This window comes from Miniopterus schreibersii, assembly GCF_964146895.1.
Source record: "Miniopterus schreibersii genome assembly, chromosome: 3".
Lineage (NCBI taxonomy): Eukaryota > Metazoa > Chordata > Mammalia > Chiroptera > Miniopteridae > Miniopterus > Miniopterus schreibersii.
In genome coordinates, this window is record NC_138103.1 from 20952208 (window position 1) to 20972147 (window position 19940).

General features: G+C 48.8%; 1 protein-coding gene across 2 annotated transcripts in view; it reads right to left on the reverse strand.

Annotated features, from left to right (window-relative positions):
• MYH11 (myosin heavy chain 11) overlaps nt 1-19940 on the reverse strand; it is a 103725-nt gene that overhangs the window by 43238 nt on the left and 40547 nt on the right. Inside the window, exons 4-9 of one of the 2 annotated variants that reach the window (XM_081131357.1) lie at nt 18943-18970; nt 8907-9009; nt 7303-7323; nt 5141-5233; nt 2041-2104; nt 1063-1161 (exon numbers count right to left, since the gene is read on the reverse strand). In XM_081131357.1, coding sequence (XP_080987483.1) covers nt 1063-1161; nt 2041-2104; nt 5141-5233; nt 7303-7323; nt 8907-9009; nt 18943-18970 — 408 coding nt within the window. The remainder of the gene's footprint in view (nt 1-1062; nt 1162-2040; nt 2105-5140; nt 5234-7302; nt 7324-8906; nt 9010-18942; nt 18971-19940) is intronic. The other variant, XM_081131358.1, reaches the window with a different exon arrangement.

Genomic DNA, 19940 nt, shown 5'->3' on the forward strand with positions numbered 1-19940 from the left:
TTTACATGTGTATGGCATCCATTCAGCATCCCTCCCTTTTATCCAAAATTGCTCCAGACCATCAAGCATCAAGAAGAAATAAGCGAATGTTCCCCCTAGCGGTGCATACTGCAATACACCTAATTCTTTATCAACATAACTAAAGCTGGGCCACAAAACTGATGGGAAACAAAGTTTGTATTGTTCTCAAGTTTTAGACTTAAACTTAATACCAGAATGTAGACCATATCATGTGCCTATATTCATTGCTATGTTCCCTTTTCAGCTAGGTAGTCTATATATTCTTTTAAGAATTAGCAGATTACTACATGTCTAGAACATATTTCCTAACAGAACGAGGCAGACAGTATACTGTTCTTACATAAAACAATATTTTCCCTACAACAGAGATCAGCACACTCCTATTTTTGTAAATAACATTTGATTGTAATACAGCTGTGCCCACTGATTTATGTATTGCCTATGGCTGCTTTTATATTATGTACAGTGGCAGAACCGAGCAGTTGTGACAGAAACCCTGTGGCCTGCAAAAAGCCTGAAAGATTTACTATTTAGTCCTGTTCAGAAAAATTGCTGGTTAGATTCCCAGTCAGGGCACGTGCCTGAGCTGCGGGCTCAATGCCTGGTAGGGGGCATACAGGAGGCAGCTGATTGATGTCGCACTGTCACATAGATGTCTCTCTCCCTCTCTCCCCCTTCTTCTCTCTCTAAAAATCAATACACTCTTCTTTTAAAAACACACATATATAATGAAAAGTGCTTAGTTCCACTTCCCCTTCAAATTCCTTAAAACACTGTATCTTATATACCTGCAAGTTTTATAAACTAGCAAATACAGCCAGTGTCTTTCTGCCTCCCTGGAAGGCACAGACTGTGTCTAATGGGACTCGATGTGGACTCTGTTGGTGCTCAGTAAATGAGAACGACTGAGCAGAAGCCACACTCCCTCCCTCGCCGCAAGGAGATGACGAAGGCTGCAACTGCCACCAAACACATAGTTCTTCCCCCGGCAGGATCTTGGGCCCTGTTTTAACAGCCAACTCGTCCCTGCTGGTCACTTACTTTTCATCTTGTCCTTGGCTCCAGCAATCATATAGTAAAAGATGTGGAACGTCCTCTCGTCTCTGGCCTGGCGAATCGCCCGGGACTTTTCCAGCAGATCTGGTTTGGGAGGAGTTAAGGATTCTGGGGATACCATGGATGCTTCCATTGCAGGAACCCAACCGTCTTCCCCAGTCCCTGTCGCACTAGGTGCTGGAGGAGAAACCTTCAGGAGCCGGGACAGGCTCCCTGGAGAGTTCTGAGGAGCCTTAGGGACGGGCTGAGTCAAGCCATCCGCCTTGACTCACACGGGTCGACCTTCTAGTTCCAACTCATGTTGATCAATGACTGAACCCTAGATGCGGTCCCCAAGTCCAGATCTAACTGTGCTCCACTTCACCATCCAGACTCTTAAGAGATGCTCTATATGTCCTTTGCAGCATGACCGTTCCTCTGGGAAAGCTCGATTTCTGCCACTTTCCTATCTGTGGGCTGGAGCTGGTCACAGACCAACTCTCTAAGAAGAACAAAGGGTCCTTCCTGGGTTTGGCCTTGGACCATGGCTTGGTAAGGATGACATGAAGATCACACAATAGCCAAGACCCAATCGGCTCTTAACTATCCCTGGCGTGGTTCTGAGAGCTTTACATGAATTAATTAACTGTATTCTTCCAATACCTCTATGAGACAGGTGTACTATTATCATCGCCACTTCACTGACGAAGCACAGAGAGGTTGAGTAACTGGCCCAAGGTCACTTAGCTAGGGAGAGGTCAGTCCAGAATCAAAAGCAAGCTGTTTGGGGTTCAAACCCTGGGACCACTGCACCACAATGCCTGCTATTAAGGGAGAAAGACCCCCAGGAAAATTTGTTCTGGAAGGAACCCAAGAGTCTAGGGACAGAGAGGCAGCTCTTGTGCTTTCCTCAGGCCCCTGAGACTCTGGGCAGGAGGTTGGCTGAGCGGGGGTGCCATGTGACCCAGGCTCAGAAAAGGATACACGTCTCAATGTTGGCTCCCACAATGTAACCGGTGACGTCGAAGTTGATGCGGATGAACTTGCCCTGTCAACAGGAAAGCACAGGTCACAGTCAGTTGCCAGCCTCAGCCCCTCACCTGTTCCTGCAGGCAGTGGGGCAGGGAGATGGCAGGGAGCACTGTGGGGGGACCCCACAGACTCAGAGTCTCACAGGGCAACCTGTCAGAAGGAACCACCATCTCTGAGCTGGGATGATCCGGCCTTACGGAGACACTTTCACAAGTCAGTTTCACTCAGCTCTTGAAATGACCCTCAGTCCATCATAGCTATCCCCATTGGAGAGGTGGGAAAACTGAGGCTGAGAGAGCTTCCCACTGTAACAGCACTCCTGAGGTAAAGTCATAAGAGGGAGGCATGTTGACACTTCAGTAGCTGGAGGGCTCCCTCCCCACTGTCCGCCCAGAAATGTGCTGGGTCCACCACAGGGAGTCAGGCCCAAGTTCATCCAGTTGCAAATTAAACCTCCTCTTTGGGACGGGTGAGCATGAATAGGGACTCCAGGAGCCACGCTATCCAAGCAGGCCCTGCATAGGGGTTCTTTGGGCAGGACTGGGCCATGACCGTCCCCCTCCCGCCCCCACCCGGGGCTCATCAGATCTCTTTACCAGGATACGATGCCCAATCCACCTGCCTCCGCCTCAGCTGAACCACAAAACCATCTCGCAGCCCTGGCCCTTTACCTCTTTTCAGTAGCTGACAAAGGATCGCGTCCTTTCTGGCCCCCATGATGTACATGGTGGGAAATGTTCACCTGTGCGGACACAGTCTCCCAGGCTTGCTCAAGCCTTGACAAAACCCTCACATTCCCCATCAGGAGGTAAGTCAGTAGCATGACTGGGATGACCCAAGTCATTGCAACTGTAGCAGAAAACACACTGGTCCCAGGTGCCACCCTCTCTCTTCCTCTCAAGAAAGCGTGGGCACTAGTAAGTGGAGGACATTTTTCGGGTTCACTGTTAATCGGCTCTCATTTGTGTCGTCTAGAAACTTTACACTGGGTTACAACATACACATGCAGTGCTTCTTAGTGGAGGTAGCACATCTGCCATGAGGATTTTGGAAATCTGGGGGAGTGACTAATTGGGGTATCACATGATGGTGGGGGCCATTCCTTTTAATGGACAGGAGCCAAGGATGCAATGACGGGGAGAATCCCCGGCCCCAAGCACTGTCCACATCCCCTACGACTTTCAAATGTCCCGTCTGACATTCAGAGGAGTGAAAAACCTGTTTGTAATTAGCTGACCTAGAACCTAACCCTGTTTTAGATAAAAACACACAAAAATGTTAAATGGTGTTCAAATATAAGAATATCACATCCATGTAGCTCTAGAGCAAATTGTTCTTTGGTTCAGAGCTTTCCCAAGAGTGTGTTGTCATTTTGGAAAACCCCATTCCATGCATCAGTCCCCAGACAACCTCACCCTGTGTCCTTCTGCATTTGCAGCTGCCCCGGTTCCGGTGACCCTGGATATAAATGCAAGTGTATGACTGTTTTACTGTGTCTTCTTAGGTCATCCGGCCTGAGCACTGATATGCTGAAATGCACATTTTAATTATAAATTGTTTTGCTTTATTTCGCCTTCATGTTACAATTAAGGCATTATGCTGACTTGTTTTTATCTGGTGTGTATAGAAGGTTATCTTTAATTCTAATTTTGGGAAAGAGAAGGGGACATTGCATAGTTATTATAAAAAGTGGGTCTTGCCTGGCCGGATATGGCTCAGTGGTTGAGCGTTGGCCTAGGATCCAGGAGATCGAGGTTCGATTCCCGGTCTGGGCACATGCCTGGGTTGCGGGCTCGATCCCTGATTGGGGGCAGCAGCTGATCAATGACAACTCTCTCATCATTGATGTTCCTATCTCTCTCTCTCCTTTTCTATTCCTCTCTGAAATCTATCTATCTATCTATCTATCTATCTATCTATCTATCTATCTATCTATCTATCATCTATCTATCTACCTATCTATCATCTATCTATCATCTATCCATCCATCCATCTATCTATATATATATATAAAGTGGGTCTTGAGGGTGACAGGCTGGGGACTATTTTGTGAGTACAGAGGACACAGGGGTGCTGAGCAGAGCAGCTCTAAGGGACAGAGCAGAGGTTTTCACCGAGAGTTTTTCACAGGATCCCACCCCAGCGAATGACAGTTCAGAGAGGCACCCACAAATCAGCAGAGGCCCCCAATCATGTGACATCCCAATCAGCACTCCCCCAGATTTCCAAAACCCTCACTCTTTCCTCAGGATTCCCACTTTAAAACATCTTTCTAACTCTCCCATGGAAACCACCATTTAGTTTGTACAACAAAATAATTTTTGTCTAGGCACCAATAGACACCTAATTTCAGGGTTCTCTTGTCCCATTAGGCTCAAGTGAGAAGGGGAGGCCCTTGAAGCCTAGGGGAGCATGTGTGGGAAGGTGGCACCTCCTGCCTTGTTGACTGTCGGCTCCCCAACTAGACCACAAGCTTCATGAAGGCTGTAATCACCTCTGAATTGTCCCCCATGATCCTGTGAGCATAGTTCAGTGTCTGATATACAGTAGGTGCTTAATAAAAATTAACTGAGCAAATGAAAAACACACAAGACAATAGTATGCATAAAACCACCTACCAGAATGTACACAGTAGGTGCTTAATAAATGTTCATGAAGGATGTATGTGCCTAGTACCTAGGAGGTGCTCGATCCATGTTTTGCTAAATAAATGAATGAGTATTGGATATAAGTGTCCAGCATATACTAGGTGTTCATAAATATCTATTGAATCAATTATGAATGTCAAATGCCTAACGGGGTGCCTAGCGCACAACAGATTCTCAATGAACATTTGTTGAATGAATAGTGAATGAAGGAAGGGGTGGCAGGAGCCCTTGCAGGGTTGTAAGGTCAAGACAGGACTGAGAATACAGAGCAAAATGTTGTGACGTATGCCTCTATACCTTCCATCCCAGACTCCCCCTGCAAACACACTCTGCTTTCTCAGGCGAGAGATGACACCATGGGACCTGAGCCTTTCCCCGGAAACCCACACGGCCTTGCTACTTACGAATCGCGAGGAGTTGTCGTTCTTGACTGTTTTGGCGTTGCCAAAAGCCTCCAGAATCGGGTTTGCTTGTAGAAGCTGCTTTTCCAGCTCTCCCTAAAATTCATTCACATCTAGTTATTGGAGAGAGAGGCCCAGGCACTGACAGTTCTGCCCTAGAGGGATGTTGTCCCATAACTCAGCCCTGAACCCACAGGTTCTCTCCAGCCTATCTCCTACCCGCTCTGAGGCCCCAACGCTATCAACTGGCTGAGCTCTCCGACAGCTCGGACCTCTGTTCCCCAGGAAGACCAATTTTTTCCCAGATGGGGCCTGTTCATTTCTGCAGTATCTCTGCCCCTCAGAGCTTCTGCACTGACAACACTGGGATGTCATTTACATCACAGTGAACGGCACGCGGCCCCATTGATGTTTAACAGGCAACCATCTTCAAGCTAAACCACTCCTGATGGCATTAGGACGATTTCTTTTTTAAGTTGCAAGTTTTCCTTTCGCGGGACGAGTTTCCTGAAGGCTCTTGTGGAAGACAAGGACTGTGCCAAACCCACCAGGAGTCCTTTTAACTGACTGCAGAACAAAGCCTCAAAGCAGGCTGCCTGAGCTCCATTCATCAGGTTAAATGCAGCTGAGGCTGGACACAGCCCACTGGCCCCTCTGAGGGGATCCTGTGCAAAATGCAGTCAAGGGGTTAATCGTGGCAGGAAAGAGCCAACGGGGTAAGTCATGCTGGGAAGCGAGGAGCTGCTCGTTGCTGCAGACTGGCCCAGAGGCCTCCCTGTGCAAGCTCTTGTCCGGGTCTCGCTGGGGAGTGGTGGCTTCTGTCTGCTGTTGTCCCTGTTCCTTTTGTTCGGGGCAGCAGGGCTGGGCTAAAAAGAAGCTAAGGAAGGTTCTGAAGGTTCTGAAGGGGGAAGGGGAGCGCCCAGCTTTCTGCCTGCTGCTCTGCACACCAGGGTAGCTGTCCCTAAGGGGACGTAACAGGAAGCCGCTACCTACCTATATGTTTATTCACATGCCCTCCTCCTTTGCGGCTCCCAAAGATGAAGCCCGTGTCATCTCTGTGAAACCTCAGCCACAAGTGGAACTAACCCCTGGATTCGGGGCTTGTGGAAATTTATGACGAGAGCAATGGGCTTTCCTTGGCCGGTGGGAAGAAGTCTAAAGGGATCACTCTGTCAACACAAACTTGGGGTCCCTATATTCCACAAAAAAGTCCCTTTCTAGAATGGGAAGTCCAGCTGGTGGGGCCAAAAGGTTCTTCTCAGGAGAGCTTTAAACATGGGGATCATTTTATGGGTGAGACTGTGGCAGGGAAAAGTTGGCCAAGGTCACATAGGAGCAGATCCCAACTAGAATCCTGATTCTCCTGATCCATCCATGACACTGCTGCCCAGGGTCTAACTAAGAGGGATTGAGTGTGTTCCCCTGAGGGTCTCTTCCAGGCTGAAACCCATATGCCAGCCCCCCAAGCTCTGCATTAGACATGAATTTACATATGCAGTGGTCCGAGCAGGACCCGGTTGTGTGCCGCATAGCTGGGGCCTTACCGTGCCACCAAAGCTAGTGCATCGCAACCCCTAAGACCCCTGTCTCGGGAGCCTTAGGTCAGTCAAGCAACCATCATGCAAAGAGAGACACACACTGCACACACATGCACAGAGACATACCAGTGCCAGGGGGCAGGGCTTGGGGAGAAATCCAGGGCTGATGGCAGGGAGGAGAGGAGGAGGCATGCCACAGCAGTGCCATTAACTGATTGTCAGTCAAGCCAAGGAAGCTTTAGGGCCAGACAATCCTAAAGCGTTCAACCAGATGGGACAGAGGTCTCTAGGGCGGTCCAGGCCGCGGTACTGGTGGAGGGCAGTCGGAGGGGAGGGTGGGGGATTATTCATTCTGAATTGGGAAACCCATCAGAGGCTGGAGGATGCCCCGGGGGATTCCAATGGGAGTCCTGCGGGTGGCAACCGCGCCCCCACACCCTGCGCTGGCGTCGGACACCCGCAGGGCGGTATTTTGGTGCATTTGTTGGTTTGGAGGGATTGTGAAACTCGGGGGCCTAGCCCGTTCTACCATCGGCTACGGGGCTCAGTGGGTGCAACAGGACCATGCAGATCTAAATACACTCTGTGCCTCCCATACACACCAGGAAAACACTCCCAGTTACTCACGTAGGCAAGAGATGGGCCTTGCTGTGGTCGAACAATACAGTATAAAACAAATGTCAGTGTTATTTCAATCACAGTACATCAGGGGTTGGAGAACTTATGCTTTCAGTCCCCCCGCCCAGGCCGCCGGCACTCTCCAGGGCGACTCCGACAGCAGCATCTTCTCTTTAAGTGTCCCTCTCTCTTTTGCTCAATCCCATTTCTAATCTTATAGACCCAGGCGTTTCCAAGGTTTTTGTAACTGCAGGGGCCGTGGTGGAATCTTTAAGACCGTGTCAGATGAGATACTGTCTGAGCTGTGTTTACACGTGCAGAGGAAAAAGTGCCTGGCACATAGGAGGAGGCGCTTGACAAAGATCAGTCATTATTATTACGTATTATTATTATTATTTCTTATTTTTACTGTTCTAGGGGAAGGAAAGGCAATGGGAAGCAGCGGTTAACTGGCACGCAAACCTTGGGGATCTTTCTCTCTACACAGCCTGCCAGAGACAGTTCAGAAATGCTGGATCTTCGGTTTTCTGCATTTGTTTGAGGGAGGAAGGTTCTTGAAGCTAAAACCGGTGTCCACCCCAGATCTCTGAGGGCTCAGAGATAAGCTGGTCTCTGTGGCTGCTCCAGAGGCACCTCTGAGTGCCAGAAGCAAGACCGGGAATGGCAGGAACCAGTGACACCCAGGCCATCTTCAGGCCTCCATTCTGCCATCTCTCCAGCTGGAAAGTCCGTCAAGCAGCCCCATGGAAGTCCCCTCCTCTAGGACAGACGAGGCCGGGCTCAGATGGAGGGAGGAAGAGAAGGATGGATCCGAGAAGGGATCATTCTAGAAACCTGCTTTTCCTATTCTTCCAAGCCCTTAACCACACTGTCATCTGGGGGTCATTTGTATGAGCATTTGATGCCTCTCTCTTTCCCATGTGTCTGGAAGCTCAGTGACTAGAATGACAGCACCTCTCGGACTCATCACCGGAGCACATCTGGCAGCACCTGACACACGGCAGAGGTTGTCACCGGCACGGGACCGAAGTCCACATGCTGAGTGACAGCCATGTTCCCATCCCCTGGGGCCCCGTCAGAGGGACACAGGGAGGAATGACAGGGGGCCACACTCTAGGGAGTTCGCAGATCCATACAAGCAATGGTTTCCGGTCGGGGTGACTGTGCTTCCAGAGGACACCTGGCATGTCTAGAGACATGGGTGTCATAACCGGGGAAAGAGTCGCTCCCAGCATCTAGTGGGTAGAGGCCAGGGATGCTGCTAAACACCCTACCGTGCATACGACAGCCCCACAGCAGGGAAATTATCTGGAGCAAAGCGACAATGGCGCCACTATGGAGAGGCCCGGGGAAGGCAAGACTCCTCCCTGCGGTGGGGAGAGGGCTCCTCCCGTCTCGCAAAACAGGGCCCCTCGGAGGATGATCCTGGCTGAGGCAGGTGGGAAATGAGCCCTCTTGTGAGCAGTCATGGAGGGGACAGTTAGACATGGACCCGGGTGCTCACGGCGCCAAGTCCTGGCCCTCTTCACAGCGCGTGTCTGTAACTTGGTCAGGCCACAGGCCCGGAGACCCATCTGCTACGGCCCGGCCACCGAACAGGAGCCGCCACTCACCGTGATGCTGGTGTCCTTCTTGCCCTTGTGGGAGGAGGCCACCACGGCCAGGTACTGGATGACTTTCTTGGTGTTCTCCGTCTTCCCGGCTCCAGACTCGCCTCTGAAAGACATGGGGACAGTGACCCGCTGCAGATAACCCTACGCAGGGGCTCCGTGGGTACCTTCCGCAGCTCCGTGCTGTTTGCGAAATGGGGAAACTGAGGCTCTCAGCGGGGAAGTAACTTGCCCAAGGTCACACCGCTGGTAGAGGGCGGGTAAGGCCTCAAATCCTGGACCAATATCTCAATCGACTCCTCCCGCTAAGAGGATGAAAGAAAGAATGCAGATGAAGAGGGAACGAGAAAACCTGAGTTTTCCTATCAACGTCCAAATTTAGGTTTATTTGGAAACTTTTTTTAAAAGGCTATGTTTTAGAGCACTTTTAGGTTCAAAGCAAAATTGAGAGAAAAGCACAGAGTTCCCACATCCCTCTGCACCCCCCACACGCACAGCCTCCGGATTATCAACATCCCCACCAGAGAGGTACATTTGTCACAATCGATGAACCTACATTGACAGATCATTTTCACCCGGAGTCCATCGTTTTACCATTAGGCTTCATACCAAATAGTTTTACTGCAAATTACCTTTTAAGGTATCATCAGTAGCTTTGTCAGAGATGGAATAATTAGGCAAGAGGCAGTTTTCCAGAAAGGACATAAGTCTCTCTCAGAATATCAGGACTTAAGGTGAAAGCTTTAGAAGCTCCCCTTCCAGAAAAAAAGGACTGGCCATCTCATCAGCGACTGCACAGACGAAAGCCCCTGCATCGTCTGGAGAACCTCTCTGATCTAAGGTGGCCGCTAGGTGTCAAAGGATAAACCTGGTTGACGAAATTGATGCTGAGGTGTAAATGACTGATCTGTCTCATCAGAAGACTACTCCTAAAATATAAGGGTAGATTTAAAATTTTTTTTTAAAATTTTTACCAAGATGGCCTTCTTGAGCCAGCTGCCTCTGGTGGCCAGCGGAGATGACCGTGGCGGGGCTGTTTCATACAAGAGGCCCAGGCCCTGCCTCTGGCTCCACCAGGCCTCGTGAAAGGGAAGGACAGAGCCTCAACCCGAGCTTCCTTCCTCCTCTCCTCTTTTTCTTTTTTGGTTTTTGCGTTCCCTGTCTTTGCCTAGACTCTCTCATTTTCTGAGCTCACTGAATATTCTGAAACACAAGAGATAATTTTTTTTTTTAAGTCTGGAAAAGAATTTGTCCGCCCCGAGGTCGGCTCAAGGTTCTCGGTGCTGAACCAGTGCCACCAGCCCCAGCACAGTCCCTGCTCTGCTTCCTAATTAGGACATAAGAAATTAATTTGCTCTGCCAAGGGCCCATTAATAACTTTGCTCATGGTTTAAAAAAAAGAGAGAAAGAAGAAACATGTGCCTTTAATTGCTGGACCCCATCCTACAGGCCTCACAGTCCAGAAATCAAGTGTCTGATTGCCAGGAACAAAGAAACGTCCCACGCCAGCATTAGCACTGTCCTCTCCCTTCCCAACGGTCTTTATTCCCAATGGCCACATTACTCCATGTGGCCTCAGAGGCACCTTGTAAAATGGGAATGAGAAGTAAAACTAAGTCCAAACAACAACAAAAAAGTTTTATTTTAATTTTAAGGAGAGACTGGACTTTGAAGGGGGAGCAGAGGTCCTGTGCTAATTGTTTCACACGCATTTTCTCCTTTACTTCTATCCCCCAGCCCCCAAGGTAGGACATATCACTTCCATGTTATCTCAGAAGCGGAATGCTAGCCCAGAGAGGGTAAACAACTCGCCCTGGGCCACACAGCAAGGTCAGGGCAGGGTCGGAACGGAAAGTCAGGGCTTTGATTCCAATGCAAACAGGACTCTTTCTACTACATTTTAATGAGTTACTCCATGACACAGGCCCAGCTCTCTAGGAACTTGCTTTCTAGGACCACGGGAAGGAAAAGGGAAAAGGAATTGGTATTGGTTAAAGGGCTACTCTACGCTCACAAATCTGTTATATAATCCCCCAACAACCTAATGAAGGAGTTATTGACTATCCCCACCCCGTACCTGGGAAACTGAGGCTCAGAGAGGTTGAAGTCAAGTGTTCTAGGTCCTGACTACTCCTGCTATCACACAGATAGGAAACAGAGAAGGAACAAGATTTGAGCACACGTCTACTTGATACCAGAGCCCATGTTCTGCCCACTACCCTTTTATCTTGTAAGTGAGAGAAGGGGATAGAATGCAGCAAAGACAGAGCAAAGCCCTGACCCACTTCATCAAAGAGTTATTCATACATTCTGAGTGTCTACCTTTGTCTTAATAGGCTCTTTGAAAATGTAACCAGGGACCAGTAAACCAAGCCACTCAGTCATTTACACCTTAGTATGAATTACTTCAAGTAGGCTAATGTCAGAACACTTGACAGATGTCTCCCCTAAACTGGAGCAAGAGGAAGGAAAGACAATCTTAGTGTGGCAAACCACCTACTAGGTGGTCCTAAGCCCATTCAGATCCAAGACAAGAGTCAGGACAGCAGTCCACACAGTGTCCCTGGATCACTACTGCCCATCTTCCCCTTCCCACAATTTCCTCAATTTTTACCATTGCCTTCAGCATTTCCCACCTCCCCTCTTTTACAACAAAGACATTGGCATGACCATGACCATGGCCTGGTCTTCCACCTTGCGGGGGAGGGGAAGCGGGACACAAGCTCTGGGAATCCGCTTCTCCCCATATGGGCTGCTTGGTGGACAGTTTCCAAGTTCTACTGATAAAAATAAATTGTCCTGGGAGGTTCCGCCAAAGAAAACACCCCAAGCTCCAGGCTGAGGGGTATCTAAAGATTGATGTGCTCAGGGCTGCTTCAGAAACATTAATCTTTGCTTTTTTGACTCCTGAACTCTGAAGGTGAAAATACCTTCCTGGCCTGAGCACCCTAAACCTGTGTCCTATTTCTTAGGGGACTTGGAGCCCAGGTCCCTCTTCCTGTAGGAAGACCTGGATTCATGACCATATACAGTTTTATGGCCTTGTAATTACCCCACTGCCAAGTCCTTTCAATCAGTCCAGCCCCAGTGGCTGGGAGGAGCTACCCAGTGGCTGCTAATCCCTCAGCCCCGTGCAGGACAGGCTTCATGGGTGTGTGACCAGTGTAGTCCACAGGGGTCAATTTAATGTTCTTATTGCCATCTAGAAATTCTTAATTTTTTTAACAAAGGGCACTGCATTTTTATATTGCATAACTTTATGAATCAGGTGGCTGGTCTTGGCTCCCAGGGCTGAATACCATTTACAAGTCCATTTCAGCTTGTGGTCTGTCCTTGGTAGCAAAGCCAAATTGACTCTGAATCTCAGAGCTGTTCAGTCCCTGGTCCTCATGTGATTCCCATCCCTGCAGGCAGCTTGCAAGGTTCTCTGGCATTTGTGCTATTCAACTCCTACATACGCTGCAAAGCCCAGTTAAGCACTGCCTCCATTCTGAAGACTGCCTCCAGCTCCCCCAGGTATAAACAGTATCTCCTTCCCCTGCAGCATCAATGGGCAAAATAGCATAATGAGCTCCAGGACCTGACTGCCTGAGTTCAAATCTCTGCTCTGCCAGTTACCTGTGTGACCTTGGGCAAATCATTTAACTACTCCCATGCCCATTTTATAGATGTTTCCTTATCTATAAAATGCAAACTTATCTATAAAATGGGCATAATAAAAGCACTTATGATTATTGTGAGGATTAAATGAGTGAATATATATAAAACATTAAAGAACAAAGCCAGGTACACAAACATGTTAGCTATTGTTACTTTTATAACTGTTTTCCCCTAATGTTTATATATTCTGCTTATATCACTGCCTTCAACATTCAATTCATACTATCATTAAAATATAAATTATATCATATTGTCCCACTACTTAAGCCAGGTGCCAGCAAACCATTTCTGTAAAGGGCCAGACAGTAAGTATTTTAGGCTTTGCATGTCATACATTCTCTGTCCCAGCTACTCAGCTCTGCCTTTGTAGCATGAAAGAAAATGTATAAACAAATTCACATGTTGTAAAGTTCCAATAAAACTTTATTTACAAATATATAGACAAGGGCCGAATGTGGCCCACTGGTCTGCTGAGCCCTGGCTGAAGTCTTCCAGCTCTTTCCTGCCCATTTTAGAAAGTTCAAACTCATCCCCAGGACCTAGAAGACCCCTCACACCTCTCTCTGATCTCATGTGCCCACCACCCTCCTTCTCTCTTAATCCAGCCCCCTGCACACACACAGTTACCCCTTGAACACACAGCTCTCTCTCAACCCTGGGACCCTCCATGTACTAGTCCCTGGCCCAGGGCCTCCGATTTGTTCACGTTGGATGAAGGACATGCTAGACCAAATAGGACTCATGTCTAAAAACTACATGCGCTCGATTCTCAGTTTCTCAACTACATATTCACCGGTAGCAAATCATTAGTCCCAACCTGGCTTATCTTGACTACTAATTACTTCTAAAAGCTTATACCCTGCTATCAACTTGTAGATCCTCAAGTCACTTTGGCCAACTTCAGCAATGGCCAAAATAAAATTGCATAAGGACAGCTCAGCTGTTGGTGGCTGAGGAGTGACTGGATGCACTTTCAAATAAAAGCTGAATGGTTTGGGGGTTTCCCTTTCACAGTGGCCGGTGCCTACTTATTACTGAACATTGGTTATGTGTGGGGCAGTGTGCGGGGAGACGAGGAGAGTGTCCCCATCCACAATGAGCATACATTCCAGAAGGAGACAGGCAATAGGCAAGGAAATGACTAAATAATCCAGATCATCTGAAGTGGCTAGTATCGCTTTATCAGGGTAGCGGGATTGAGAGGACTGAGGTGAGGGGAAAGCTAGTGAAGGCCCAGCCAGAGGAGGAGCTGAGCCCTGAAAGATGCAAAGAGTCCCGGGGGAAGGGAACAGAAAGGACAAAGATTCATAGTAGGGAAATTCTGGGCACACGTGGGCGTAGAAAGGGGCCCAGGGCAGCTGGCTGGTCAGGAGGGAGGGGCATGGTAGTTAAGTGATGAGGGAAGAAAAGTTGGGCTGGATCACAGACAACTAACTACAAATTGTCCAAATCTTCTCTCTCTGCATTTCACTGCCTTCACAGCAACCATCACATCTGAAATTCTTATTTATCTAGCTCACCACCAGGACCCCCGGGCCTAGCACCTGCCTGACACCAGTGGGTACAAAATAAATATTTATTGCCCGAGTCTGTCCTTTTGACAAGTTCTGCCAACAAAATTCATTCGAGGGTAAAATTTAAAATGACCTGCAAATCTGACACTTGGAATCTGGTTAAGTAGTTCAATAGCTCCATGGACAATCATCGGTCATTCACAAGGGATTATTGGCAAATGACATGGAAACATGTCACAGATGGTCTCTATCACAACTGCTCAACTCTTTGCAGAGGTCTAACTCGGGAATCCCTGGGGCTGTGGCAGCAGAGGTTCTATCCCAGGCAGGATTCTGATCCCTAAGCCTGGGCCCCTCTCCTGCACACCACAGCGCCTCCAGCAAGCAAGGCTCAGCAGAACTGCAACCAGGACTAACCACCACCACCGATCAGAACACCAGCTAACAATTACGGGGCACCTACTATGTGCTCAGAACTGTGCTCAGTTCTCCCCCACATTGCTCCTTCAATTCTCCCAACTGCCCTGGAGGCAGAAACAGTTAATATCCCCACTGCACAGATGAGAAGACAGGCTTGCAGGCTTAACCGACTTGCCCAAGAACAAACTGCCGGCACACAGCACAGCAGGAAGGTAAACCCAGACCCGTGGCTCCAAGGGCTCACCTCCTAACCACAGCTGCTACTCTCTTGAGATATCCACATCCTCTCAATATTGTGCTGTGTAATCGAAAACACCTTTAAAAACCCTGCAGAAAGTAGTTTTTCAAAAAACAGGATGGGAGGGATGGGGGTGGGAGGTGCCTGGTTGGAAGGGAACGCAGCACCCAATGCAAACCCTTCAAGAGCCTCGCAGTTTTACTAGAGTCAACACGGGCCCTGGGGGAAGAGTGGCAGGATAGCTGTTATCCTGAGTCGCCTCCCTTGGAAGAGAGAATGGTCTGAGACCAATGTCTCCTGCCAATGAGTCTGAGTAACCCAAGTGTGGAGTGCAAGGTAGGGGCACTGTGTCCAGGTGACTCATGCAAGCCCCTAGACCCTGAGGGGATCAGTGCACGTATGTCCCCGAGTGGCACTCTGGCCTCCCTGAATGGTCAGAGCGATCTGATCTCCCTCTGGTCCACACTCTCCCCCAGCCTGCAAGGCCCTGCATGGTGACCTCCTGACCACATCCTTCCACCCACCTCCTTTCTCCCTCCACCCGCCCCTCGGGCCTTCCATCCCTCAAAAGGCAACTGGGTCCCCACCTCAGGGCCTTGGCCCTTGCTTCTCTTTTCCCAAATTCTGCCCGAGGCCGGCTCCTTCTCATCACTCAGCTGTCAGCTCTTACCCCTTAAATGGAAGAGCCAGCTGGGCAGGCTGCAGATCTTTCTCTCTAAACCTATGTGCTAAATTCAGAAGATGCCACCATTTGTCACTCCCTGTTGCCCACAGTCCATGGCGGGGGGTGGGGGGGGGTGGGGGGAGCTGTTGCTGGCTCATCGGTAAAGGCCAACGAATGAGGACTGGGCCCTCCAACTCGTCCCAAGAAATTTAGCTCCAAGTCTCAGTGCCCATAAACACTTGCTCTGTGCCTCTGGGCAAATCTTGTAACCGCTCTGATTTCCTTTATAAAAATGAGGTGACTGGACTTAAACCATGGGGTTTTGCCTCTATAGTTTCAGGACACTACATGAGAATAATAGTGCAGTCGTGATAATAACAGCTTATCTGGCCAAGAACCAAGCCAAGCCCTGTAAGTCACGTATGATCTTACAGAGCTTGATACTTAGCCAGATACACACACACACACACACATTTATGTAAATATAAATATAACATATATACACTTATTTATATACATATACATATAAATATTCACTTAATCCTCACAACAGCCCTATGAATTAAGTACCACTCTCATATACCTATTCATTCAATCCTCACAACAGCCCTGTGACCTGAGGACCATTATTGTCATCCCTGCTTCCCCACTTTGTGGGTGAGGATGGAGAGCCATGAAGAGGTTACACTTTGTACCTGAAGCTCCAGGCCAGTGAGAGGCAGGGCCAGGATTGCAACCCAGGTGGTATGGTTTTTAACCGCCCCTCAAAAGTCTTTCAGTGACATGATCCACTGACAGCTCAAGGCCCCTGCCATGAATGAACCTAGATTCTTAAGAGATTGTCCCTACAGACATCTGCAAGAAGTGGAGTCTTCTGTGACGTGGAGGTTTGATACCAACGGCAAAGAAGTCAACAAAATCACAAAAAGTTAACATTGGAAAAATCCCTTAAAACACCTTCAAGGTAATGCACCCACAGCTTTGTACGCAACACCCCTGCATGGGGGCCTCTATGTGTAAATGGAACTAGGCCTGGGGATCCGAGTGTGCAATACAGACAATGCAGGAGAGAGAGCGTGCTTGGCATGGCCAGACATTCTCACTGTGAGGGGCACGTGGAACACACCCCGTGGGGGGCCTGGCAGAGTCCCCTGTCCCATTTTCACCCTCATTCTGGCACACCTTGTCCACTGGGGGTGACCTCACCTGCACTAGACAAGCAGGTGTTTGTTTTCCTCCTGAAGCACATGCTGGTTCCTCCGAAGCTACATGTGCACCTGTGAGACCCCAGAGCTGAATCCCACTTGTCGTGGCCACGGCCACCCTGACACTCTCAACTCGCACTGGCCATCACCAGCCTGGCTGCGCATTACTGATCCAATTCCCCACCTTACTTATCACCTGCCCCTTTCCCTCCCCTCAGAGCAATATTGGAATACAAGTGAATGAAGGGGGGTATTGTTACTGAGACCAACTTGAACCTACTTTCGTTTTAAATAATGTGAATCACTCTAGATTTAGATGCTCCGTGAAAGTTTCTTGCAACTCCCGCAGCTAACCACTGTGTGTGTGGCAGGAGCGGTGGGCTTAGTCATCTCTGAGGACCCTTCCAGGCCAAAAGTTCTGGGAAGAGGTTGTAAATAAGATGGCTCACTGGCCAAAGCCAGCCCACAAAGAGAATTTATTTGGCTGGTGCTCTGTGTGTTTATGCAAATTAGATGTCAACATTTAAAAATTGGAGATTTCACATTAAAAAGGTGATACTTCCAGCTTCTATTGAAATGTAGGAGAGTCTGGAGACATTGGACCACCACTCTCCTGTGGCAACAGTGGGCTGGAGAGGAATAGCAGTTGTCCCCTCAAATGGGCCACTTCACTACAGTCCCCACCATTCCCTACTGTCTTACACCTGGGTCATTTTCACATATCAGCAGAATTTGCTTGGCTTCGATTGGCCCTTGGGTTTACAACCTCAGTCCTAGATGTCCTGTAACGGCTCTTCTCACACAGAGGACTTCTGCTGAGGGACATGCTCTCTTCAGACTGATCTGTTTCTTAAACAGAACATAGTCCATCTGAACGCAGGGCCTTTGCACATGTTGCAAACACTTCCCCTCTTTTCTTTGTCATCTCTGCTGAAATATCACTTCTTTGGAGAAGACTTTCCTGTTCTCCTTGGTCAGAACGCCTCCTATTTACACACTTTCCTAGTTCCTTACATGTTTCATTCTTTATAATTTTCAGTTTGTAATTACACAGTTACTCGGGTGATTTTTAAAAAATGTGTATTTTTTTTAAAGTTTCTGAAATAGCAGTACCTTCACAGGGTCAAACTGTAAATTCAAACAGTACAGAAGCCTATGATAATTGTCCTAGTGGCTATCTTCCCTCTTGAGGGATCATGTTTATTGTTGGTTCATGTTTAGAACCCGTCAGAGGGCCTCGCCCATTAAATTTGTTGAATATGAGGGATGGTAGGAATGGGTATAGGGGTTGGAGGTGTATTAGTTTCCCATTGCTGCTGTGACAAATTACCACATACTTAGTGGCTTAAAACAACACACACACACACACACACAAATTCTGGAGGTCAGATGTCTGACGTGGATCTTACTGAGCTAAAAGCAAGGTGTCAACCGGGCTGTGCTTCTTGCTGGTAGCACTAGGGGAGAGCCTGTTTTCTTGCCTTTTTCCAGTTTCCAGAGGCTGTTCCCATCCTTGCCTCTCACCCTAGATGTCATCCATCTTCAAAGCCAGTGATCTTAGGTCAAGCTCTTCTCACATTCATCACCCTCTGACTCTTGTTCTCTGCCTCCCTCAACTACTTTTAAGAACTTTGTGAATACATGAGGCCCTCCTGAATGATCCAGGACCATCTCCCCAGTTTAAGGTCAATTGATTGGCAACCTTAACACCATGTGCAACCTTCAAACCCCCGCCTCCCCCCCATGCCATGTAACCTGACCTCACCTCAGGTTCCAGGGATTAGGATGTGGAGATCTTTGGGGGCCACCGCACAAGGGATTTTCCTGAATACTGAAGAGTCTCTGAATGATCCTAAACTGAGTTAATATCGTCTGACTATGTTCCCAAGTCCTCAAAAATACGATGACACAAAACACCAAATACGGCACTGATATAGCTGCTAATTGTGAAATTGTAAAGCCACACTTTAACACAAGACTTCCTCACCGACAGAGATGGCATCTGCCTTCACAGAGCTGTCATGCGATCAGAGGCAATTCTGCAGATAAAATATTTAGTTAAGGGCCTGGCACATAGTAAGTGCTCAAGAAATGCTAGTTTAAAAAGGGGAGACCGTGCAAAAGAAGATGGTGCCAGGTATCATTGACGATGCAGGTGTGCCTGACTCAGAGCGAGAACGTTTGTTCAACGAGTGTTTTGTGAGCATCTGCTCCCTAATGAGATATGAGGCGAGGCACATGGGGTGGTGAACAAATCCAAGAGCCTTGCCTCATGGGCCTTCTTTAATAGGCTGAATCGCAACTCCAGAAAAACAGAAGAAAAAGCAGCTCCACTTACGTGCATAGGATGGACTGGTCCTCTCGATCTGAGAACAGAAAGAAGAGAGAGTCATGAGTTAGAAGTAGCTCTGAGCTGAGGGCCTGGATGTGGGGCCTCCTGGACCTCCCATTCCAAGCTCTTGCACACTGGCCCCACTAGGGGTGATGAAGGGCCAGCTGGGCTCATTGCCCAGGGCATCGGGGACAAGACCAAAGCCAAGAGGGCAGGGCTCTTTTAGATGCTCCTCCTGACCTCAAAGTCCTGGATGCAGCCCCAGACAGATGCTGGTCTGACTTGTTCAGGAGGCAGTGATTTTCCCAGCCCCACCAGCTCTGGGGGGTTTGGAGAGACCCACTCTGCCCAGATTTGGTCACAAACAGAACACAGACTTTGGATCTAGACAGACTGGGGTCGATTCGGCCACTTCCCAGCTCTGTGGCCCTGGGAAAATATTTGTAACCTCTCCATGCCTCAGGTCCTCTGGAATATGGGGTAGTGGACACTTTTTGGCCTGACAATCCAGCATCCATTCCCTCTTCTTCCAGGAAGGCCACTCTGTGTTCCTTTAGGAGATGTGTCCACTGCCCTGCCCCTGCCATCAGTGGGGAGCCTTAGTGGGGATGCCCTACCAGCTCCCCCAGCCAAGAAGGGAGAATGGGTCCGAGGCTATGTCAGTCAGGTTCTCCAAGCTGGATCTAGGACAGGGAATCACAGTGGGCGGAGAGAGCCCTGTGGAGGCCTCACTTTCTGCCCCCAGAGCCTGAGCAGTTTCTGTCATTTCCTGAGGCTGGGTCCCCAGTCGTCCCATCCCATCTGTGAGTTCCCAGATACTTTGCCATAAACTCCTTCCCTAGATAAGGTGCCAAGTTGGTCTCTGCTGCTCACCACCAGAGAATTCGGGCGGCTATAGTGGGCATCATGAGATTATGAATAAGCAGGCATTACTGATCACCTCTTAAAGTAGCCTCAGAGGGTGGAGCCAGGTTCTGGAGCCCATTTTCTCCCCTATCACACAG